This window comes from Mchenga conophoros, linkage group LG6 (genome assembly GCF_057382185.1).
Source record: "Mchenga conophoros isolate Kocher_MC1m ecotype Shallow Benthic linkage group LG6, M_conophoros_male_GT1.1, whole genome shotgun sequence".
Classification (NCBI taxonomy): domain Eukaryota; kingdom Metazoa; phylum Chordata; class Actinopteri; order Cichliformes; family Cichlidae; genus Mchenga; species Mchenga conophoros.
This window is the reverse complement of record NC_140531.1, coordinates 38,889,903-38,915,589: the sequence shown is the minus strand read 5'-3', so window position 1 is coordinate 38,915,589 and position 25,687 is coordinate 38,889,903. Positions and strand designations below refer to the sequence as shown.

General features: G+C 43.2%; 1 protein-coding gene across 1 annotated transcript in view; it reads right to left on the bottom strand.

Moving 5' to 3' along the window:
- The window catches only part of maml3 (mastermind-like transcriptional coactivator 3), a 134,333-nt gene that overhangs the window by 62,025 nt on the left and 46,621 nt on the right, over positions 1-25,687 (bottom strand). Inside the window, exons 2-3 of the mRNA XM_085277947.1 lie at positions 11,124-11,867; positions 8,590-9,528 (exon numbers count right to left, since the gene is read on the bottom strand). Of these exons, the coding sequence (XP_085134073.1) occupies positions 8,590-9,528; positions 11,124-11,867 (1,683 nt within the window). The remainder of the gene's footprint in view (positions 1-8,589; positions 9,529-11,123; positions 11,868-25,687) is intronic.

Here is a 25,687-nt window from a genome sequence, read left to right as displayed (position 1 = left end):
CTCTTATCTCCGGGAATTTGCATAATAAACTCGCTTTCATGCATATTTACTCTGTATCACACACACACAATTTTAAATTAAAGTCGCAAACACAGCAAGCCACATACATACAGTATACATCAGGAATATACACAAGCAGTGACACACAAACGCACACACAATATTGATCGGGAGTAGTGAAGTGGAGCTCGGCGCTAACAGCCCTCTCTAAGCACAGGAGAGGTGGAGTGGTTAAGGAGGCGAGCAAGGAGAGGCGAAGGGAGGGAGGAGGAGGAAGAGGAGAGGTGACAGCAGGAGAGAGGAAGCAAAGTCAGAAAATAGGAGGGGGGGAAATGGACAGTGGCAACACAGAGAGAGCTGTTTGTCTGGTGTTTGTCTTAACAAGAAGCATCTCAGAGGAGACAGAGAGAGCTAATACACACCAGAACAGTCTCCACCCACCCACCCCTCTGCTTCACCCAAACACCTCTTCACAACCTCCACCCCTCCACCCATCTTCTCTCTACAGGATCTGAGAGCAGCTCAACTCAAGCCCTGACACGTGTGCCTGAGAGACAGAGAGGGAGATGGAGGGGTGTGCATGTGTGTGGCGACTCAGACAACGTGTGTGTGTGTGTGTGTGTGTGTGTGTGGAGGTGGGGGGGTTACAGAGCGAGCAGGAGATGTGTGTATGTGAGAGAAGGAGGGAGGGGCGGAGGGAAGGTAATATCGGCTGCTCCTGGGAATAAATGGAGAGAAATTACTTGGTCCGGGGTTGTGCTGTCCTTTCCTCCATGTTTCAACATGAGGTTTGCAGCAGAGCCCAGCGGATATTTGATATTCGATATGGATTGACAATAAAAAACGTTAACACAGATATATCCCCTAATGCATTTCTTAGTTTTTGAGCATTGCTGATAATTATTTAAAAAACAGTTCCAATATATACTAATATACGATACATTCTGAATTTTGCTCATTTCCAGCTCGGTATTTGTTTATGGACTCTACTCGAGTGGCGTCGTGTGACCTGATGCTCAGTTTGTTTTCTGTCTAAAAGAAGCCGTTTCAGCTCCCTTTCTGACACTTCAAGGTAAATTACTTCTGATTGGCTGTCCACTTCAAACGGAGGGTTAGAACAGAAAATGGGCAGGGCTTCTATGTGTGCAAAATGTATCCACAGGTATCCACTCTCACTGAGCCCATATAGAGAAAAAAAATATTGCTGAAAATTACTGACTTAAACTGAGCTTTTGCAGGGAAAGGCAGTTAAAATGACTTGTTTTTACTGATCTTACTTACAAAAAATATTCGCTTTATTTTCAATTTTTTGGAGATCATACACAACTTCTGTGCTTGTTTCTTTGATATTTTTATTTGCCATTTTAACTGTCATTTAGAATTTTCTTCTTAAGTGTAGCTGGGACATGAATGTATTTGTGTGTGTGTGTGTGTGTGTGTGTGTGTGTGTGTGTGTGTGTGTGTGTGTGTGTGTGAGAGACATATATGTGCTTTTATTTTTAGCACTCCCTATGCACTATGCCTCACTATGTGAGCACACAGAGAAACTCCTCTCTGGAAACAAACCCTACTGTTGTAAAAGGAAAAAAATGTATAATTCTTCGTTTTATGCTGTTATTATTAATTATTAAAACCTATAATAGTCAAAGAATTAAAAAAACACGTTTGCAAAATGATCGTGTGGATTTTTATTTGTTTTGTTCACGTTAAATTTCATGCACAGGAACAAATCTTTGGGCATCCTTGAGGCATCCCATCATGGTGCATTACCCACTTTGGCACCCACTGAAATACACAAGTGATTCTGCAAACATCCCCTGCTGGAGCCACAGTCTACTGCACATTAGTACTCTGATTTCTGAATTTAGAACATTTTTTTCCTGCTCAGATTTGAATTTCAAAGACACAGCTGTTCTTGTTTCTGTGACACATGTTTGAGGAAAAATGCTCTCAGAGTGACTGAACATAGAAGCTGACTGTCATAAAATCAGCTGATAATATTTACAGTGCATGGGCTTGAGTCTTGACTGAGCAGTGGAGGGTGTGTAGACACACTGAGTGGGAGGTTTTGGGGAGCTTCAGATATTTAATTATGGTAAATGTTTTTGCAGCACTTTATGCCTCTCCTGCTTCGGCGCATAGTGAAAATGTCATTTCACTTTTAGGTACCAGAAAACAGTTGAAAATAGGGTGGAATATAATCCACCGAGGCTTATTATTTCAAATAATTACTTTCAGGTTTTCTCATTTAATATTACCCATGCACATAAGTCAGCACACATACAGGCACGATTTCGGTCCTATTTTGTGTTTGTCTGGCTTCAGACAATTCTGGGATCATTTCTCCTGCTTAAATGTGCACATATCACCCAGTGAAGTCAGTGATAAATCCGTCCATTTTAATTTATCTGCTCCTTACCTTTAACTGCTGATAATTTTCAGGAAGATTTAAAGTTTAAGCAATCCCATGCTAATGTTCAAAACCAAACTCTAGCTTCTTCCCCGGTCCAACGATATCCACGAGTGGCTGTGAATTAGCCGCGGATGTGAGTTAGATCAAGTGCTGAATGTTTGTAGATGAAAGCACTGTATGAATGAAGGGTCAATAAGACTAGAAAACTTTTATATAAATGTCATTTCCACTAATGCTGCAGGTTTTCTAACCCTAGATGAGACAGATGAGGGTGTGTCAAGAAAGTGCTGTCCTGCTGTGACTGATAATTGACTGGCATGGAAGGATCCTCACCTAACGCAGCTCACCTGAATCTTCCAGGCTATAAAAGCTATCCCAGGTGAGCTGCTCAGTCTCTCTAATTCACTCCACGTTGTATCAACGTACTGGTGATATTTGTCTCTTGGTTAGGTTACGGTGAATAAATTCTCTTTCATTTAAGTGAACTCCCTGCTTATCACTTATTATCAAAACCATGAGGGGACAAAACCATGAGCTGTAAATAAGGGTGGAGATGCATTTCGTGCATTGTCCTTGGAATCTACACTTAGGACCCAGTCCCTGAAATTCTGGGCTCTAGTTGGGTGTACTTAAAAAGTGTGTGTGTGTTTTAAGTTTGCAGCTTTGTGGATGTCCTCCGTAGGAGGATGAAGAAAGGGATGAAAAAAGAAGACAGAGAGGCTTTACCTCTGGAAATAGAGGGGTGGAGAAAGTAAGAAGCAGGAAAGGATTTATCAGAGTGTGCATGCCTGTGGGTGTTTTTCAAACCCTGTGTACGCTGCTGAGTGCGTGCATACATGTGTGTGCATCTGAGAGTGGGTTGCTGTCGTGACTCACGGGGCCATCAGCAGGCTCCTTCGTGCACCTCGGTTGGTGTGTGACGCCGTGATCTCCTACACTCGTTCACACATACACACAGTCAAACCTCCCGCTCAAATTCATCAGTAGAAGCTCTCCTCTGAGGCCAACGCCTGTCAATCCACTCTCATCCAATCATTACTCAGATAACCCCAGAGATCCGCCCACGAGCTGCTGGCTTCACACAGCTGCACACACTTCTGTGCAACAAGCCACATCCGCCTCTCTCTCTCTCTCTCTCTCTCTCTCTCTCTCTCTCACACACACACACACTGAGACAGCCGCGTCATCCACCACATGCAGACATCCACACAAGCATCAAGCACACGCCTTTGCTTCCCCCCACTTGCTGCTTCCACTGAGAGATCCACCACCGTGGCGACGGTAACCGCGACAACGGGCATAAATTAGTGTCATGGCGATATGCAAAGCGAGGGAGCAACAATTAAAGCTTGACTAACGAGCTTTTGAGGAGCGAGGCTGAAGTTTCCCCGAGCAGCTGCTAACTGGATTAGCCTACACACAGAAACAGAGAGAGGGAGAGAGGGAGGACGGAGCAGGGAGACGGTGATGCTTAAGCACCACCTGTGAGCCAACACAGGCACACAAACACACACCAAGCTAAAGGCTAGCATCCACACCAACGCAGACAAAGAGAATAACGGCTAGGAACGAAAAAAAGAGAGACTCCCATCACAAATACAAACGCACGTTTTTACCGATTTTTCAAGTGAATACAAACCCTGCAGCAAACAGACATTAAGAAGGAGTATTTCTACCAATTAAACATAATTAAAGTATTTGAACACTCGAGGACACTTATACTTGTAAAGTAACAGAACTTCATTAACTGGGCATAATTTAAGTCAACAACCACCGGCACCTCTAATTCAGCAACTGAGAGAGGATCTGAAAATGAAGCTCAAGCAATATTTGCAAAGCAGGGGAACACTATAACGAACAACGTGCATCCAGTCAGAGCATTTAAACAAAAAGCTTAAAATAATTTGGTGGCTTAGCCTTAAAATAAGGTCTTTGGTAACAACTCGATCAAGAACGCTAACAAACAAGGTTGTGTCAAAAACTGAACGTCTGCTGGTCTGTGTCCCATGGTGCTCTTATAAAGCAGATGATTGGCTCGTCAGGGGAATGATCAGACAACCGCAATGTTTGACATAAAGAAAATTCTCCAATCGTTTAGCGCTATGTAAAAGGAAAGTGTGAGGAAATTTCCATTCCTCACACTGTGCTGTTGATTCATGGTGAGTTTCACTAAAGGTCCCATCATGGTAAAAGGCAAAGAAAAGTTGCTACCCAGGCCTTGCATGCTGTTGTACCTGGGTACTCTCACATGGGGGAAGCATTAAAAAAACGTTCTCTCATTGAGGCTAAGAACTTCTTAGTAAAGAACTAAAAGTAAGAAAACTGAAAACGGTCCATGGATGAGAAGCAGAGTCACTGTCTGAGCATTTTTGATCTTTGGTGTATTTTGGTGCTTCTTCCTCTTTGCGGTGAACTCCGCTGTGGCTACCTTTCCTGTGCAAGTGAACTTTCAACCAATCAGCATTCAACTTACGCTTATTGTCATGGCCACCAGGCCGCAAAATGTGTTGTTGCCTTTTTGGAGAACTCACGGGATTCTCTGAACGGGTTAAAATCGCTCTCCCTACGTGGCCATAGAGCTACACAAACACAAACACGAGACCGTGGCCTTACTCCACAAGCCTTGCAGTTTTTTGAGCTTCTCTTAACCGATCATCCATCCGTGCTTTCACCAGCCGATTTCTCCAGCACCGAGAAGTCGACCGCAAGAAGCTTCATACTTCATCCAAGCTGATATACACACTGCCCAATTTACCCCAAGCGTTTTGGATCATAAGTTTGCCGATTGATGAAGTCATAAGATCCTATTTAGCATTTCTTTCAATGGTCTTTTATTATAGATTTCTCCTCAAATTCTAAGCCAAACCTCCTCTTTACTTCACATCATAATTTGAAAAAAGTTACAGATTACAGTTAAAAACTGAGCTACGACTCAGCTATCATCAGCTAAGACTGATGGACACTTCAGTGTTGGTTACTTGTTTTGGTTTTTCCATCTTTCTGGATCTAAACTCAGAAATCTTCTGTGTATTCGGTGCCCTGCTCTGTAGCCTTGCTGTAAGTGTCAGTGGGATTTTAAAAGAGCTTTTCTTCTGGAGCAGAACCCAGATGTTTTGGTTTCACTTCAGCTCTCCTTAACCTCTTCCTTATCAAGCTTTGACAGTCATCAGCAGATTTAACACACTGTGGTTTATCTGAATACGTCAGACACAATCATCTTTAAAGAACTCCAAGAACAGGATGATATTTTGCATTTAACACAGAGGAAATACTAATACTGGTGCAAAGAAACAAGTAGCTAATCATCACGTGATCTCTGCATTAGCTGTGCGGGACAAATAAAGGATAAGCAGCGATGAAGCTGCTACTAATAATGCAACTGGTTACTCAGCAATATGCTGGCTTTGCAGTGGGAAAACTACCGAATACACCTGAAAGCAATAATTATAATAAACACCGCTTATTATCTGTCTTTCCCATAAAGAGCATGTGCATTTAATACCCCGTTCAGATTCATAGTAGGGGAGATAAGCTGCGATCTTTTTTCCAGGACTATTAATTTGTTGTTTTTGGCATATGCTGTAATTATTTTCAAGAGTTCTCACCATGACATGCTGAAGGAATTTTGCAGCTTTTTATCCACTGGGCCTACAGTTTGGGCACAGATGGTTGGAAAGTCCAAAACTAAGAAACTGAGATTACTAGACATTTTTTTTTTAACTGGCACAACAATATTGCCAATTGGCATTAAATCTAATACGACCCACCTCAGTAACACTGATTACAGTTAAGCTATTCTTGAGATTTTGTTTTGCACTTTGATAGGTTTGGAGAAATCATGAGAGACCAATTATATGTTGCTTTCACAGGCTGAGCAGCGTTATAAATGACCTAAGAAGTGATCTCGGTGTCTGAAATCTGTGAAATTTCCCTTCAAGTGCTACACCTAGTAAAAAAAAAAAGAATAAATGACATATTTGTCCCACGTTTTAACGTTTTATAGTTGATTGTGCTGATTTTATTTGAGACGTGTCACTAAAAATAAAACTCGCTAATTACAGTCAATGCAGTCGGGCTGCACGCGTGTAGATAAGTGAATATTTTGCATTTCAGACACTCCACTCGGCATTGCTCACTTATTTCTCTCTTTCCAGGCCCTTGACTTTCTTTGTAATATGCTCCATCCTCCCTCCATAATAAATCTTTCGCTTTCTGCATTTGCCTTTCTCCTCTCTCTCTCCCGCTCTCTTCCTGGTCTCCAACTCTCCTCTGCTCACTCAAATAAATCTCTCCACCCTCCCCTTACACCCGTCCCCCCTCAAAAAAATCTATGCAACACACTCAAACATACATGTGCATTGACCCACTCACGCACACAAACACACAGCGCTCCAGGCAGCAGCCACAAAGGCCTCATATTAATAAATCTGCTCCTTTATTGGTGCTGAGTGTCTCTGGCAGAGAACGAGGGAGGAGAGGGGGAGGAAGGAGGAGGAGCAGGACAGGAGACGCAGAGATCACCAGAGGGGAGGAGGAGGTGACTGACTGACTGTAGCTGTATCATCAGGACATGGCGAGCAGAAGGAGACAGACAGAGACGTAAAGTGCGCCATCAACAAGCACTCGCACACGCAATTTCTATTGATAACCGCACATCAGCCCTGAGATAATGAGGAGCGCCAGAGCCACACAAGTGTGAGGTTTCACTCGAGTATGTGAACATTTGTTAAGATAGAGTCCACCCACACTCAAACGTCCTCCGTCCGGTGGATTATTAAGGACACCTGACACCTGGCTGAACCGCTGGAGCATTCAGAGTGGGCTGTGCTGATCGCCGGGCTCAGGAAACAAACTGCCCGAGGTGGGCTTTCGGTAATGACAGCAGCTAGCTTGGCTTAGTGGTCCAATCTCAGCCATCAGTCAGCTGTGACAGATTGGGGATATGAGCTAAGGAGCCGTTTAGCTGTGGTGCTTGCTGTGGTGTGTGCGCGCTTGTGTGTCTGAGGGGAGGAGGTGGGGGGAGGCTATCAGTGCTGCTAGTGTTGCAGAGGCATCAATACACTCTCGACAGGCCATTTTCCTATGCCTATTCCCAGCCCTGGCTTGTTGCTGGGGCAACTACCGCCATTTTACCTTCCCTGGCTGCACCTCTGGAAGGCTTTTTTTAAAACAGCAATCCATGTTCTGCAGTACGTCCCAAGCAACTGGTCAAACACTCTTAGCTCCTCTATTTTGGGGGGCATTTTTTGGGCATTCTGCTTAAAAATGGGGTCCAAATGAATTTTATAGGAAACCTCCAGTGCACGGGGAGTTTATTTAGCTCTTATTCAAAGGATGAGCAGAAGGTCATAGGTTGAATTTTCCCAGACACACAGACTGTATGAAAAAGATGGCTGTAGCTTCCAGGTATGGTAGCCAATGCAGAAGCACGTTTCTAATGACCAGCAGGGGGCGATTTGTCTGCTTGCAAAAAAAAGTGTGCTGTATTAAAGAATAAAATTCCACAACTCACTTGAGAAAACGCTTAACTGATAACTGATATGTCCGTCGCTATCAAATGAGCTGGAGTGTCACAGTCAGATCTGCCCGCATTCATGAAATGCCTCAGCTCAGTACTCAAAAACATGACTTTCCAAAGCGATGGGTGACGATGTACATCTTTCTTATGCAGTCTATTGTAACCTCCCTCTCTCCCTAACATGCTCTCATAATCAAAGCCACAAACACTTTAACAGACCAGTCCAATAGCTCTTCAACTAGCTTACCTAGCCTGGACTCCGGGGTCTTGCATTGGGTCAGAAACTTCTCATTGACTTATATACAGTACTTAATATCAACCAGTCAATGCCAGGTCTCCTTGGTGGTACATTTGCTAGTCATATATGGTAAGACTCTCAACTGCAGTTCAACACAAGAATAATGAGGGAGGCGGTGTATAAAGTTCATTATTTACAGAACTGAATTATTATAAAGGCAGAAAACAGAACCAGAAACACTGGACTCAGATATTCACTGACAGTCCAAATATTCATCCACTCTCCAAATCACACAACCTGCAGATGGTGGAAACACTCTGGACTTAAGTTTAAGCAACAGTACTGACTGCACATGAACTGCTTTGGAAATAATTCAACCTCCATGTTCTTAAGACCAACAACGCCAAGCTGTCCCCTTACCTGTCCATGAGGCTGCATGGTGTTGTAGGGCATGTTCTGGTTCAACACTTTCTGTTTCATCAGTAACATCCTCTTCTGCTCTTCACTCAGGTGAGCTGTCTGTCCTGGGATTGGCCCTTGCGTCTGACCCGGCCCCGGACCCTGGCCACCACCTCCCGCACCGCCCATATAAGGTGGCATCATGGGGTTCTTGACCTGACTGTTCCCTGGCATGGGCGGGGTCATTCTCTGACCTATGTGATCCACCCCGCTGCCACTGAAGTGACTCAGCGGTTTGGTGTTGCTGTAGGACAACATGCCTGCTGTTTGCTGCTGCTGTTGCTGCTGTTTGGACAGGGCGTTCTGGTTTATGCTGTTTGGCTGCTGCTGGCCCATCATGCCCATGTGGTTGTGAGGGAGGTAGTTGTTCATGGGGGCTTTGGGACCGTTGTTGGGGGCCATGCCACCCACTAGAGGGCCCTGTGGTGTATTAAAGGCTTGCGGTGGATACATCATGGGGCTGTTGGGTTTGTCGTGGTTAAAGTGAGCGGAGTTATAGGGACTGGTTGGAGCGGCTGCAGGTGACCAGTTAGCTGCTTGCTGCTGCTGCTGCTTCTGCATCATTTTATTACGCTGCTGAGCAAATGCTTTCAGCTGCTCTGCATGGGAAAGCTCAGGCGTTACTGGTCCTACAGACTGACTTCCAGGCGGTATCCCCGCTGCTCCAGGTCCAGTGCCCGCCTGACTGACTCCTGGCCCCGGGTTCATCATGTATCCATTCCCAGGCCTAGAGACTGCTTGTGTCTGAGCTTGGGTTGGAGTCTGAGGGGAGCGAGCCACGCAGTTGTGCAATGGCGAACCTGATGCCATAGCAACGGCTGGAGACTGCTGCAAAGGTTGCTGAGGAGGCGTCCCATTGGCAGTGGTGGCAAACTGAGGGCCTGATGAAGATGGTCGCACCTGAGGAGAAACCAAAAGGACATTAGCTCAGGCTCGCACCTTGCAAGTTTTCTACATAACATATTTTTTAATCAGAATACGAAAAGCAAACTGAAAATGATCATTCGAGACTTTATGGGCCATTGCCACCATAAATTTTATACGGATGGGGTTTGGTACCATTTTGAGTACCAAACATTTTAAATACCAAACAATTTGTGTATAGCCATAATAACTAAGCTAAACTAACAAGCAGTTTACTGCTGAATGCTATTTGGCTTGAAAAGGAAGTCGCCTTTACCTTCCGATGAAGTTAACTTATGATAGTGCATTTGTTCCATTTGTAAGGTTTACTTTGTAACTGTAAGTTTGCCCCAATTACAGCAAGACCAGGAAGCCACAGCTGTGGTTGCTGCATTGCTCATTGCTTGCATGAAATGGCATCAACAGGCCAACAAAGCTTGATTTTCTGGAGTCTTTGAGGTGCTAGGTGTCGCTAGAAAACTGAAAAAATGAAATAGAAGCAGCTGTTTCTCTCTCTGTGCTATTTGGAAACCTCTGTGCTTCTGAATTTAAGCTTCACAGAGACGCTTGTAACAATGAAGACTGCCAACCACCGGATAAACTGCTTGCTGTATTTCATAATAACACCACAGAGAGTTAATCTATCTTGTGCGACCACCACAGAGCATCTAGGCCCAATAACTTTAGCTGGCAAGGCAGTTGTCATTTTACTTAGAAGCTTCTTTCAGCTGCAGCCTTATTCACAACAGGTCGTCACAGAGGATGAATTTTCATATTTTCATATGGCACAGATTTTTATGCCAGATGCCCGTACTGACACAACACTCCCAGGGACCTATGTTTCCTCCCAAGTTTCAAACTAGAGGTCTTCCACATGTTAGGCAAATGTGTTACCAACTTCACTTTAATGCAGTTAGAACAGCTGAGAAATGTCCAGAAAGTTGGACATTTTCTGTGTTGGCCTGCATTCCGGGCTGATTATATTCAGTATATATCATTTCTGTACTGAACTGTGCATCAATCTAACCTCAAAGAAGCATAACAGGAATGACTCTCAGGAATCAGGTCTCAAGCTGATGACACAATTTACATCACTTGGATGGATGCGGAGAATACAATCGAGGATTAATGAACTGCAGAAATGCAGCAAATTCCCAAGTAGAAGTTTTGCTTACTTTAGAGATTTTTTTCCTTTATTCATTTTTGTGTTTTGCTAAAAGCTGCTTGTGTAAGACCAAAATGCTTCACAGGTAGCTTATGAAACACATCAATACTCTCATACACTTAGAAACCACTTCAGGTTTGTTTCTTGTTGATCACATAATTAACGGCTTCATTCAGGTATTAGTCGTTTAAAACCAGTTTGGACTTAAATCAATCGGATCAAAAAGTTGAATCAGTGAAGAAATCTTAAAAGAGCAGCGACTGCGCTCTAAGAGCTATAATTTTATCTTCAGAAATAACAGTGAGAGACATATATCATATAAATAAATACAGAAGTCTGATTCACCTGAGGTGGTCATGACTTAGATTATGAGTTTGGGTTAAATACCCCTTCCAGTGGACATCGTGTTGACTTTCTTGATACTGACCTGTGGTGAACCCATGGGAACCTGTGGGCCTCCCTGTGGAGGCTGAGGTGGAGGAGGAGGCAGTGCTGCTGACGCGGCCCCCCCTCCCGCTGTTGTCGTATTCCCGGCTGCTTCCTGTGGGCCCGGCGTCTGATTGTTTGCCGGCCTGCCAAACTCAGCCTCTTTCTTTTCGTCAAAGTCCTCGTTGAAGAGGTCGTGCATATCGTCCTCTGGCACAGTATTGGCCAGCTCATCGATCAGCTCCTGCCACTCCTGGTCGTTGAGGTTAATGTCAGAGAACAGCTTGTTCTGATTGGACAGAGACTGGGGATCAGACGACTCCATTCCACCCCCGTCATCCAGGGGCTCCTGTTTCAAGTCTTTGAGGAGGCCGAAGCTGTCCTCCAAGTCCAGTGAGCCATTTAGCTTCATGTCTGGAAGGTGGCTGCCACCGTTCTTCCCCAGCTCATCTGATGTCCGGCCTACATGGTTCCCATTGCTGTTTGTAGTGTTGTTACCGGCAGAAGTGTTAGGCCCGCAGTGTAAGGGCTTAATGTCCATTTGGTGATGCAGTGGAGAGATGGGCGGCACATTGTTGTTATTATTGTTATTAGGGAGTCCTGTTAGTGAGTCCATGCCGCTGGAGCCTTCCTTCCGTACCCGTTTGGTGGTCGGCGAGTAGTTGCCTCCATCACAGATCCCATTCTGGTCTCCGTTGAGGGGCGATCGTGCGCTGTCCAGTTTTCTCTTTACAGTCTCCTGGAGCTGAAACAGAAATAAAAGATGGTAAAGAGGCCGAATTACACTTTTGTTATTTACAGTTGTCTAGATATACTCACAAACTGTATGTGCAAATAATCCCTGTGAGCCAAAAGTTTTTCTACTCTTGGAACTGTTTGCTATCAGAAAGAGGTGTCCACAACAGAGCCATCTCAAGCACAGACGCTCCAACCTAGTGCTTGTCAAGCCTCCTGCTTCTGAGAGCTAGCCAATTAGAAGAAAGTTGGCTTTAAATGGGAAGAGATACAGTGGCTTATTTCAGTCACTGGATCGACTGAGGGACTGTGCTATGTTGAACTGTGAATCCTGCAAAGGATGCTAATGTGACCCTGGAAATAAGCTCAATACGACCACTTTAAAAAGTTATCTTGTGTGTCTTATCTTCTGTTTGGAAGGATGGTCTCATTTGGATCAATTCACATTCAGAAAGCAACCCCATAATCACCTTATGATTGTGATTATCGCTACAGCATGCTAGCAATACAGCAGAGCTAAGGTAGCTTATTTCAGAGAATGGATGGCTGTACCGCGGCCTAGTTTAAGAAACTATGATTTATGCAAAGCCACTCAAAGCAGAACACAAGAAGAAAAAACCCCCAATGAGTGTCCTTTAAAGCTGGAGGCCACCAGAGATGGAACGTGTTAGTAACAGGAACTTTTCTGTGGTCTTCAGGGGGCTAATCATGAACACAACATGAGATACAAATCAATATAACAACAGGCTTCTTCCTCTCCACACACAGAGAACTGTCATGAGAAGGAGGGAAGGAAGTAAGTGTACTGAAGATCAAAATATCACCAAGACAAATCAATTACATGTTAAGCTCGGATTCATTCTCTGAAATTAGGCGTGCAGGCCAGGGATTTTTCTCAGTCCACGTTCCCTATTTCTTCACGGATGCAATAAAAAAAAAAAAAGAAAGAAAGAAAAAACACAGAAAAAGATGTAAATCCTGTAGGAGGGTTTCAGGGCATGTTTCCCAACACTCGCCTCGGGAGAAATTCTTTTAAATATCAACTTTACACTGTGGATATATTTTAATCTTTATCGTGACGATTAATGGTAGAAACCCACCCGAGAATTAGAGTAATCTTTCTGCACAAAAAATCATGTAAGTGAGACAACAGTTCAGAGCACTTAAAATGACAAAAAAAGGAAAAAAAACAGGAGAGTGCAAAGTGGTGTCCAAAATTACATTAAAGTGCTCGTTCTGAAATGGAACAAGATAATGAACATTCGAACATTCAGTTTACATGAAAAAATTAAAGTTAAGTAAATTATCACAGCGTTGCCGCATTTACTCACACAATTTGTCATGATGACAGTGCTATATACACAGTGGTGGTGATGAGTCTGTAAGCGAAAATTAATGTGGTGTTTGCTCTCTGCAACTGCTCTTTGGTCAAGTGGAAGACAGGGCGAAGATATTATGCTTAGAAATTGATTTCACAACAAGTGTTTTTCCAAATATGTTCAGACGCTACTAAAAGTGAGCAATTTGGAAAAGAGTTAAAGCCTGTATTTAAAAAAAACACCATATCAAATGGCAAAACTGTCAAATTACTTGCTGTAAAAAAATATAAATGCCAATTTTGCGTTGCAACAATGAGTTGGGGAAGCCACAGCAAACTTTTCCAGAAGCAAAGGTGGAGATGGGTTCAACGCTCTGCGAAAGACTGTGGGCAAATAGTTCATGATTTAAGAAGAACGCAAAACAGGAAAGAATACATAATATCAATAAATGATTCAGAGAAATCTCTGCATGTGAGGGACTAGGCTGGAAAACAATACTGAGCTGCCCCGGGCCAAACTGCGATAAAAAGAGACAGGATTTTGTAGTGGAAGTAACTGCAAGGGCTCATGAACACTTCTTAAAACCAGTGTCAGTGAGCATCATTTCACACTGCATCCACAAAAGTTAAAATCGTATAAAGAAAATGATCATATGAACATGATTCAGAAAAGCTTCACTGGGCCAAAGATGGTGAACTGAGGTGAAGCACAAAAGTGAACAATAAAATCTGCATTTCTTTTAAGAAATCATGGCTGGTGTCTGTGAGGAAAGAACTGACCAGCTTTTATCAGCACACAAAAACCAAAATTCTCTTAGAATAATAGAGAAAACCCTGATAGTCAAGGATGTGATGACATAGTGGAACAAACTGAAAAAGACATTTCCTGTATATGTTTTTTTCAGTTTTGTAAGAACACAGTTATCAGTTAATTCTCTTTTTTATAAAAGTCGCATTTTTATTTTGTTTTTGCACAGCTAGTTTTAGTTCGATAAACCTGCTGATCTGCAGAATCTGATCTATCTCAGACACATCAGAGCCCTCTGCCAGTAAAAACATTCATGACAGCTAACCTGAATAAAGTTTTAATCCCAAACAAAGTAACTAAAACAGGAGGAAAGACAAGAGAAGGCTAGCAGCCCTCCTGATGAACAATACCAGCATTTGTTTTTCCGAGGAGGTAAAGAAACGTCAAAGGAACATCTGGAGTATTTGGCCCATTATTAACATCGGCCCCACATCTTACTGTAGGAAGCCTCCGCCGCTCCGTGTCTCACAGCATAAGATAACGACGGGGTGCTAACAAACGCTGGCTGGCAGTTAAGGTAATCACTGTCATAGACCTGTGTGGGAGAGGACAGGATGTACGGAGGCATGTGACATAACCCGAGTAATGGCAGGAGACACCCGAGACAAAGAAAGAGGCAGAAAATCTAAAAAAAATCCCACCAGTTTGGCCTTTTTTTTTTTTTTATAAAAGCAAAAATGAGCTTTTCAAGTGGATACAGTTAAAAATCGACAGTCTTATGGAGCAGTGGTGACGGGGAAGACTCTGCTGTATAATTGTCAGCAGGGGGGAGTTTTACAGTTAGCTGACAACTGAGTGTGACTGATGATAGAGGGCTTTCAGCTCAGTGCAGCAGTGATACTTTTATCATTGCTTTCCCGAAGATAAAAAAAACTCTGAACGTGGATCTATTTTAGTAGGAATGTATTTTCTACAGCACCCGAGATTGAGTTGTTAAGAAACAACAAAGATGATGGCCACATGTTTAAATCAAAGCTGAATGCATTCACTGCCCATGCGAGATTAAACAAAGAAGCGGGCACAACGCAGACGCAAGTAAACGCTAAGAAATGTGCAAGAATCAAATTGCCATGAAAAAAAAAAAGAGGCAAAGAGAATAACAAGTTAGGTTCCTGTGCAATTTCTGTGCAATTTAATAAACTCTCAATCTCAATTTTACCCCCAACTCCTGTTAATTTCAAACCCTAATGAAGTTGGCAGAAAAATAGCTGATGCTATTAAAATGACGAATGGGAAGCGGGGACCTCATTTATGAAAGGTTCCCAGGGTACAAATTTGATGCTCCCACACAAACCTTAGAAATAGTGCAGGATTCAATCAAAAAGATTATCATTTTTAGTCATGGCTTCACTTTCAATTTCATGTCCAAAGACCGGATGCTATAAATACTTCCATCTTTACAATCGTAAAGGGACAGGTCACCCTCAAATCGAATGTACCTGTTCTTCCTCTGACCTCTGTTCGAGACTGTTTTGGAGATGTCTGCTTCTCTTGAATTTGGAATCAGCTTTGAACTTGAGAAGAGTTCAAATCGAGACCAACCTGCCTCACTTCACATCATCAGCGCTTATTTCTCAAGTTGCTAAATATCATTGACTTTCTGCATTCTCTGGTTGCGAAATCACACCTAATCGCTTCCTGTCTTGATTGTTATTTGTCACCTGATTTGAGAGAACAATTCCTAATAAATACAAATTCTGATGGCGTAGGATTGGAGTTCAGGATGGTGACCTCACCCATGGTTTGTATAGAAAACAGCTGTAATTTTATATTGCATTAATGGTTTTATATAGTGGTTGTTATCAACGTGTAGAAAAGCTGCTTGAACAAAGATGCAAAGACTCACCAACACGCGTGGATGGGAGCCTTTTACAAGTCTTTTATACAGCACGTGCCGCCTGCACATCTACATTTCAAACAGCCTCCTCAGCTCAGAAGCCGCAAAATATTTTGTAAAATCCACACTCTCCACTGTCGCATGTGAAAGAGTCAAACACACACACAGACACACACACGTACACAATGGAAGCACCACCGATACGTGTATGTGTGCAAATGCGCACTTAGCTCTTTGTTATTCAGATGGAACAACAGACAAAATATATTCAGATTGTATTCTGACCCGGAGGTGGACCCATTCAAGCTGGCAGGAAAACACTCACACACACACACACTCACACACACACACACACACACACACACACGCACACATTCACACTCCAGTAAACCAAGAAAGTAAAAAAAAAAGGATGATGTGTGCTTCATGTTGCAGTGTGTGTGTGTGTGTGTGCTAGAGGTTCCTCTTCTGCTCTCCACATTGACTGACAGTCAGCATAATTATCTTCATGACATGATAAACAGTATTAGTATTGGCAACCAAAAAAGAAACTACAGTGTATGCATCTGTGTGTGTGTCTGTGTGTGTGTGTGTTGATCTTTTAGCCATTAAAGCAACAACTAAGGAACAAAAAAAAAAGGAAAACACGCGTTTCCACTGTCACGACACGATTTCAGTGTGTGTGTGTGTGTGTGTGTGGTCCTGCAATCAATGGGTTTAAATAATTCAGGCCTCCTCTGTCTGTGTGTGTTTGTGTGTCTGAGTGTGTGTGTGTTACAGGCTTTCCCTAAATGCCAGTGACTCATGTTGGTAATAACAGACTCGTCTTTCAAAGCCCACCTATAAAAACTCCCATAATTATCCAGGTGGTGTGAACTGTCGCACCCTCCCACACACGCACACACACACGTACAGGTTTTAAATACACACCCACTTAAAAAAAAAAACACACACAAAAAAAAACATTTAACCTTCTTAATAGGATCGTGAATCTGGAGAAAGAAACAAAGGAAACAAAAAAAGAGGAGACCAGACCAAAGCACTGTGGTCCTGCCTGCTCGGGGAGTCAGCATGCTGCTGCCCGAGGGAACGTGAAAGGATCCGGTGCTGGTGCAAAATACTTTATGTATTCACTGTAGCAAATTTCTTTTATTTTAGCACAATTAACAACCTAATTAAACCTGTGAATCACACTGAACCTAGCAGCGTTTCTTTCTGACAATCACAGCAATGAAATACCTTTGAAGCCGACGGAATCGAGAGGAATGGAGGAGCGTTTGCATGTGTAAGAGAAAGAATCCAGGCCGCGAGAAGAGAGATGACATCGAGACTCATAGACAAAGATTTTTGAAGTAGTTTAATCAAGCTGGAGTGGTTAGCGAGAGCTAGAGGGAAGAAAAGAGCATTGGAGTTCAAAAAATAAAAAAAATATAAAAGACTAAAGACAGGAGAGGGAAAAAAAAGGAGGAGAGCGCTGCTTGTTTTGCCTCCTGTATTCTTTGACATAAACACCTGCTGACTGCTCCTCTGCCTGCTCCCACAACAGACAGAGGGAGAACGACAAAAGCGAGGAGAGACAAAGGTGAAAGAGAGAGACACGCACGCTCGCGAGGAGGAAGAAGGGATTTATTTGTCAGGCAGATGGTCTTTCTCCTTTGAGCGGAGGAGCTACCAGAACATGAAGATGAAGAAGAGGAGAAAGAGGAGGAGAAAGGGTGAAGCAGAGAAAGAGGTGTGGAGGGGGGGGGGCTAGATAGGTGGCTTGATGGAAAGGCATAGCGCTCCAAATGACAGCGGGGAGCAAACGATGAGAGGGTGATCAGAGAAGGAGAGGGAGGCAGAGAAGAGAGACAGAGATGGAGCCACTAAGGTGCTGTTGTTATAGCAACCTGCTGCTCTGGTGCTTTGTGCGCAGCGTCCTCCGTCTTCTTCGTCTTCCTCCTTTTTCCTTCTCCTCCTCTCGCTCACTTACTCACTCTCCGACACCCTGCCTTCTCTCCCTCCCTCTCCTCCTCTCTCTCTTCCCTCCTTCCTTTCTTTGGCTCGCTCTTCTGGAAACTTAAGCATTGCATCAAATTCGAGTCCCAGCATTAAAGGAACGACTCCGCGTCGAGACAGTTCGGGGTATTTATTTCAAATTACAAACTATATGTGAAGGTAGCTAGCTTCATGTTTCTTAATCTAAGGGGGAAAAAAACGTGAAATCATTTGTCTCTAAAATGAGACTCATTTATTGCTACTACGACAACATCACTGAAGATACACCTAACCAAAAGACATATAACAGTGGCATCTTCTGTGAAAAATAACTGCAACACATTTCATCAATGCCACGAAGCTGTTCATCACACCTTCCTTTGCAAGTCAGTTCTTCCTCCACTCCCGCTTTTCTTACCTGTCCCTGCACACGAGAGACGGACGTACTCCCCGTGACGTCACCCACTGGTTTGTAAACTTCAACTTGACCATTTTGGCCATCTTAGTTCTGGAAACTAAGCGTGTGATAACAATCCGCAAATAGTGCTCATAGGCGTGCTCGGTTTTACAGGTGACTTACAAAAGCTGCACTGATTTCTAAACACAGGCACAGTCAGTTTATTTCAATGTCAAAATTAATTAAGACATGTTTTCAGGGTTAAACATCATTAAATAGCAGTAAATGGCATGTTGCAAACGTTAGTAGATCAGTAAATTTGTAAATAGTGACAGTAGTGCTTTTTTAAAGCCAAAACCCAGTCCACACTGGCACTACTTATCTGAATCTGGCTCAGAAATAGCTAAGACTTGCTGGATATTTCACTATAAATCTGGCCACACATAAGAAAATGAAGACCCTGCGGTATAAGAGTTGAAAAAGCAACTGAGACCAAAAACCCATCAGGAAAATGTTTAATAAGGTCATAAATCAAGTGTGCAGCAGCGTCATTTTCTCATAGACTTCTATACAACCGGACTTCTTTTGGCAACCACACGGGTCGCCCCCTGCTGGCCATTAGAAAGAATGCAGGTTTAAAGCATTGTAATGGGAATAACATGTAACCACATGCCAGTTGAGATTCCGCTCTGAATGGGTCTCAATGAGGTGTATAGAAACAGACTCCTTTTTTTTGTCATGTGTTTATCCAGCACTTTATTTATTTATGCCCAGCCAGAACATTTTGGGCAGTAAGAGACCAGTGCTAACTACCGAAAATCTGGTTCTCACTTTCCCCCCCAGGATGCTGGTTGTGGTATTGAAGGTTAGGCAAGAGGAAGGACTTTGATTCAACTCTGGTTGCAAATGACATGGCAGGCCACATTTAAGAGATTTTTTTTGGCTTCTGAGGCGCTTTACAGTCCAACTCCCAGAGACACAAACACACCAAGCTGCACACTGATTTAACACTTGGCTGGTTAGACAGAAAATAAAAGAATAACCTTTATTTTTGCTAGCACTTAGATTATTGTATAGTAAAAAATACAGTATTTGAGCAACTCAAAGCTACCTCTAGCACACCTAATGATTTTCTTGTCAGTATCTCTGATCCATGAACTCAGCAGCCGAGTCCACAGCACAAAGGAACCAGCAGAGCTTTATTTTTTTTTTTTGAACTGACGCTAAAACCACAGCGGTGAAGATTTAGCGAGCCCGTCCAAAAAGCGAGTACACCTGCACACCTGTCTATGAGGAGAGACAAAGGCTCTGTAAAGTGAGGCTGCAGAGAGGAATTACACCCTGTGGATCGAGTGTGTTCAAGTAGTTACATTTCTGCACCCACTGAAACAAACAGACGCATGAGTATCAGCCATAATTTAAATTTCACTTGTTTTCCCTGGTGCGGGCCTGTGTGTGCCACGCTTTGAGTGTGTTTGTGAGAGTGTGGTTGTTCCTGGTCTGGCCCACTAGACTGTGAAATGAGTCAATTAAATCAAACAGGTCTTTAATAAGGAAATGTGTTTGTGTGCTTGTGTGTGTGTGGTGTGGTAATAATGGGCGGATGGCTAAAGGCTTGTAACCACCAAATTTCAAACCATCACCTGTCTAACAGGCTGTTATACGGCGGTTTTCAAACATTCTGCGGCCGACAAAAATCAAGGGTCAGTGCAAAAATTTCAAAGTAGATCTGCATTCACTCCTGCTTGGAACAGTCTTTATTACATGTGTCCTTAATTCCTCTTTTGATAATATTCTCCGATGGCGCCACCTCATATAAAACGTACTTTACTGTCAGCCTTGCTTTCGTCTACCTATCAGACTTTTTAAGCACTTTAAAAAATAAACTATAATAAGGTTCACTGTAAACTCTGCCATGTAAAGCTAGCACATCAGAAACCTGTATGGGGTGAGTAGTCACGTCCAAAGAATAGCTGAACAGTTCCAAGTGAACACTGATCAGGGTTTTAATTTGAAATGACCATTTTAGAGATTCAGTGCTCTTTTGAAGTTCCAAGGTACTCTTCAGCTGATTTGGCACCATGTTTGTCAGCTTCTCCTGATAAACTGATGACAGCTTCCCTGTTGTTTTGTGCTTTGCAGTTTCAAGTTTTAGTGTTTCTGGCTTTTAGACGAGCTGAATAGTGTGATATTTCTTTCTCCCATTTAATTGACAAGATAATAAGTCACCAGTAAAATCTCAGTTTTGTTGTATAAATTTGACTCTGTAAATGCTAACTGGGTGCCTACCACAGACAAAATAAAAGAGCTTCTAGATCTGAACCGCAAAGCCAGTGCAAAAGTGCCTTGAACCTGCATTCTATTTAACGGCCAGCAGAGGGCGACTCCTGTGGTTCTCCTACTGTAGATGTTTCCATAGCATCTACGGCTAAACATAGACACTATGAAAGACGGATGTAGATTCTTTGTCTGAAATGTAATACCAAAACCAGAATGAGTGAAATCTGCACTTATTTTCATAACCAGCAGGGGGCGACTGCTCGAGTTACAAAAAAATAAGGTTGAAAACATAAAAGTCCCAAAAAACCCTCTGCTCCACTGTGACCTCAGTGAGCAGTTTAAAACTTTATTGGCTCAGTTGTTAGTTTTAAGACAGTAAATAAAATAATTTATAAATGAAAGGAGGATTATCCAGGAATGGGCACTGGCTAATAACTTTTCACTCAAAGGGTCTTGATGCATCCTCAATCATCCAGGTAAGTAAATCTGCAAAAGTTGATTCTGTTCATCTGGACGTAGCGTTTTCTCCCATTGAAAATGCTACGTCCAGATGAACAGAATCCACTTTTGGAGTTTTCACTCAAAGGTCGTCTGTGAAGGTTCTCAGTCATCCAGGTCATGGCAATCTAAGGAGCTACTTAGTTCACTCACAAGTCAATGAGCATGCGGTTCATCCAACCCCCTCTTCACATCCAACATCATTGTAGACTTTATAGCCCAACTGTCATAACCAGTGGGTAAAGTCACTATCTATATCCCAGTTTTATGCCTATTCTGTTGAAATAGTGGATTTTATTCACGTGTTTTTGTGCGGTTCTATATTGCAATGATAATGTAAGGTAAACACATCTGGAGCAACACAGACTGTTCTCTATGTTCTCTTCGCATAATATTTACTGCATGTAAATATTATGTGGAAAAAACTTATTTAAATGTATTTGTTGGTATTACTTCACCACGAACATTGTCAAGGAGACACAAAGGCGTACAGAGAGAAAAAACATTTGTTACCGCACTTGTTTGTGAGATGTATGTTAAGTTTTTCACACAAGCTGCAGCACGGCTACACTTCTATTGATCCTCATATCCTCTATAGAAAAGTGACAGATGACTTCAGTGGTTTCCTGGCTGGCTCTTTTTAAAAGAAACCGGGAGCAGCTGCCGAGGAGAAGTTAGTGTTTGCTGTGATATCTCACAATCCCCCTCTTTGCATTTTCTATATGTGACCAGAGGCAAAGTGAAAAGAGGGTCTGGTTTTGGCTCGCTGCAAGACTGAGAGGTTGACACTCCACATACAGATGGAGGGATTTTAGACGTGGAGTTAACTTTTATGATACGCAGTCTTCCTGTTGAATTTCAGTGAAAACAACGGGAGCGTGTGAAAACAGGCAGGAGTACGTGACAGTATGTCCTTCCAGTCAATGACACTGGTTCAAGCACACGTCAGCAAGCATCCATCCTGCTGGAGTGTCCTTGAGCAAGACACCGAAAGCCTTCAGGACAGCTTTAACATGAATGTTCCTGACATACGGGGGCTTTGCTTGGCTGGAAACACCTGTCGATAATAAGAGACTTGAGCTTGGTTCTGGACCAGAAGGAAACTTTGGTCCTTAGATGAGCAGTGTAAGGGTTTGGTTTCAAACTGCGACCACTCTCATGCTGACATGCAAAACGTGTACATGGACCGGAAATGTATGGAACAAACCACCGACTTTGATTTCTTCTCACATTCAGGGGAAAAGTCAAGTTGTGTGTGTGAAACACTGGCCTGTACAGTTCTCACCTTCTAATCCTTTACACTCGTTTTATATGTGAATCTTTTTAGACACACGGTCGTTGGCTTTTTACTGACCAGATCCCAAAAATCGGAGCATTAAATGGACAAAAACAAAGCGTCTGTGTGAGTGAAGGACAGAAAACTCCAAGTGACAAGAGGAAGGTACAAACAAAAGAAACATTTGGCTGCCGTCCCAGAAAAGGGTGTATGTGTGAGAAAGCGCCTGCCAGTCTGCCTCCTGTACACGGGGGACCTCTACACCCCTGATTTCAATACACTCACACACACACACACACACACACACACTTCTAATCCTCTAAACACCTTTTTTTTCTTTTTACTATTTTTTTTTAAATCAACCCACTTTTTCCACCCCTAGATTCAATATTCTGCACACGTTCACAGATGTAATTCCTCTTTTTCAGCTAGAAAAAAATAACAAGATTATGTGCAACGACGTCAGTCTAGCCTTTGCTGTTTCGTGCAGAAACTCAAAAGTCTTTGAACTGAAGAAAAACTTGCCTTTGGAAGTTGTACATTTAAAAAGGATCAACCAAAACTTTAAAACCACTTAGTTCCTGTTGCTGGACAAGCATGCTACTGCCTCAGGGATGGTTACAGGAGCACTACCTAGGGCTGGGCTAACTATGATTTTGGCTTCTGCTAACTACATAAAACTAACTCATGTGTTATTCAGCTTGAGCCAAGATCACTAAAAAGGAACCTTTAAACAACGAGAGTCTGAGGAAGTAAAACTCACAAGGTTTCCAGAGATGAACCTGTGGAAGAATGACTAACAGTTCCCTCAGGAACCCTCAGAATTTACAAAATGGACTTATTTTATTCAGTGTGACCTGAAATGTGTGACTGAGCCTATAAAATCATCAGGAAAGTGTTTACAGACTTCAGGGAAGAAGGCCTTTTTCCCATAGACTTCTATAGGACCGCAAACCACAGCTATCGCCCCCTTGTGGCCATTAAAAAGAATTTAAATTTAAGGCTCTTTCGCGTTGTCTTCACCCTACAGAAGAGGAAGCTACATCCACTCAAATGTATCCAACTCAAACGTGCCACGTTTCAGGACAAACTCTCACATCTTAAATAAGGATCACAACAATAAGAGCACTCGCCAAAAACACAACTGTGGTGTAGCTTATAGCAGGTGTTTGTCACTGAGCATGTTGCATGTTGTGTTAGTGCGCAGAAAGAAACAAGAGAGTGTGTGTGCACATGTGTCATCAGCACTTTCAAACCTGCTGACCTGACATAAAAACCTAGAGGCCAGAGAAACCCATCACTTTTTCCTTCCCCATCTTCCCTCCTCCACCTCCAACCCCACTGACTCAATAACAGAGACCCTGATATGTGTGAGTGTGAGAGAGCAGTGACAGGAGGGGGGGCGGGGGGGGGGGGGGGGGGGGGGTAAAAATACAAATGAGGAAGGCTAAGGAGTCACGTGTGCTAACAAACACTTTTACAAACCATTAGCATTGAACGCACAACTAATTATCTTCCGAGTCAAGGACTGTGTGCATCGCTACAAGTGTGTGTCTGTGTGTGTGTGTGTGTGTTTACATTCTCAAGATAAAGTAAGTAAAAAAGAGGGCAAAGAGTGAGAGCAGAGAAGCAACACTGAGAGAGAGAGAGAGAGAGAGAGAAAATGAGGGGACAAGAGAGGGGAAACTGTGTGTGTGTGTGTGTGTGTGTGTGTGTGTGTGTGTGTGTGTGTGTGTGTGTGGTTCCTGGCTGAGCTGCTCCTCTCTATTTATAGAGCTGCGGCTCCTTCCTGTTTCTGGAGCTGTACCATCGCGCCAGGAGGGGGTGGGGGCCGAGAGAGAGACCCAGAGAGACACAGAGAGCGAGGGAGAGAGAGAGAGAGAGGGAACAGGAGAGGTGAGGAGAGAGAGGAAGTGTGGGTGTGTGGGAGGGGACACTGGTCGTGTTTGAGTCTTTAGTAAATCAACAGATCCACCCCCTCTCTCTCGCTCTCTGTCCCCCTCCCTTCTTCCTCCCCTCTCCTCTCTTACTCAACAACATGGGTCCAACCAGCAGCGACGAACAACAGAGGAGGAACAGGAGAAAGAAACAGACAAAATACACAGAGCATAACGGCATAATTAGGGAGATATTTTTGCATGTGATGATGAAATTATTGTTGTGCAGCTCAGTGGGACACTGACGATTATAAAAAAAACCAAAAAACAAAACTGTTGAGATGATTGCTCACATGAAATTACAGTTTATAGTTTATAAGCACCAACTGTTGAACAATTACCTTTATAAATATCATCTTTAATTCTCATCCTACCGGCCGGGGTCCACGCAGACCCCAGAGGTACAGTTTTTACCGTATCTCACAGGTGGGTTTTCTTACTTTTCCTAATGACGTTACATCATCGTTTTCCATTTCTGTTTGGATTATTGCTTTTTAAAAACTCATGTCAAGAGCACCAAATTCAGCATATGCAGTTTTAATTAAAAAAAAAACTATTATACTTTCCAGCCTCGTTATCTGGATGTTGGAGACGTCACCAGCCGTCTATCTGAGACGGCTGTGTGCTCTGCTCATGAAGCACATGAAAATTAGAGGTGGTCCTGCTACACTGTGAGTCCTAATCCGACGAGCAACGACCCTCCTGAGAATGACCCCCCACCTGCTGATGTGACCGCGCTCCGCTACGCTGGAAAATCGACTTGAAAAAGGCGTTTGCTCCTGAAACACAGACAGGAAGCTAGAAACTGTTTGCTCCTCCTGTCACACACCAGCATGCCCTGAGCCTAGCATGAGGCAAATATGCTCTAACTGCCTGCAGTGTGTATTTAACTTTAGATGGTTTTTAGTTCTGCTACTGCCGTAGCAGGACTCGGGTTCACACTGACGGCACAACGTCAGAGTTGTTCACGGTGAGGGTGGTCTCTGCCAGCGCAGGTTTCAGGATATCATCTCAGCATTTTTGCAGATGATGTAATTCTCTTCCCTTTATCAGACATTGACCTCCAGCTTGCACTGGATTGGTTGTCAACTGCGTGTGAAGCAGAAGATCGACGATCGTAAAGTCTGTGATCATCCAGAGAAGCGCAGAGTGACCACTGCAGGTCAGGGATGAGCTGCTGCCCCAAGTCAAGCAGCTTTTATGTCGGGGTCTTGTTCTTAGTCGAGCGGGACACTGAGAAGGATGGTACTTGTCTGCTGTGGCGAGGAGAGAGCTGCACGTACATTACAGGTTGATCTACGTTCCAACCCTGGCCTGTGCTCACGAGCTCTGGGTAGAGACTGAAAGAATAAGACTGCGGATATACTACAGCACCAGATTTTGATCAGAGTTTGGCAAATTAGCTAAATTTAAAGCTAGTAAATTCCTAGATAGATGAATGTTGATGACAACACTGACTCAAGCTTTATTTATACTTCTGCACTGAGTTCATGTCAAGCCTG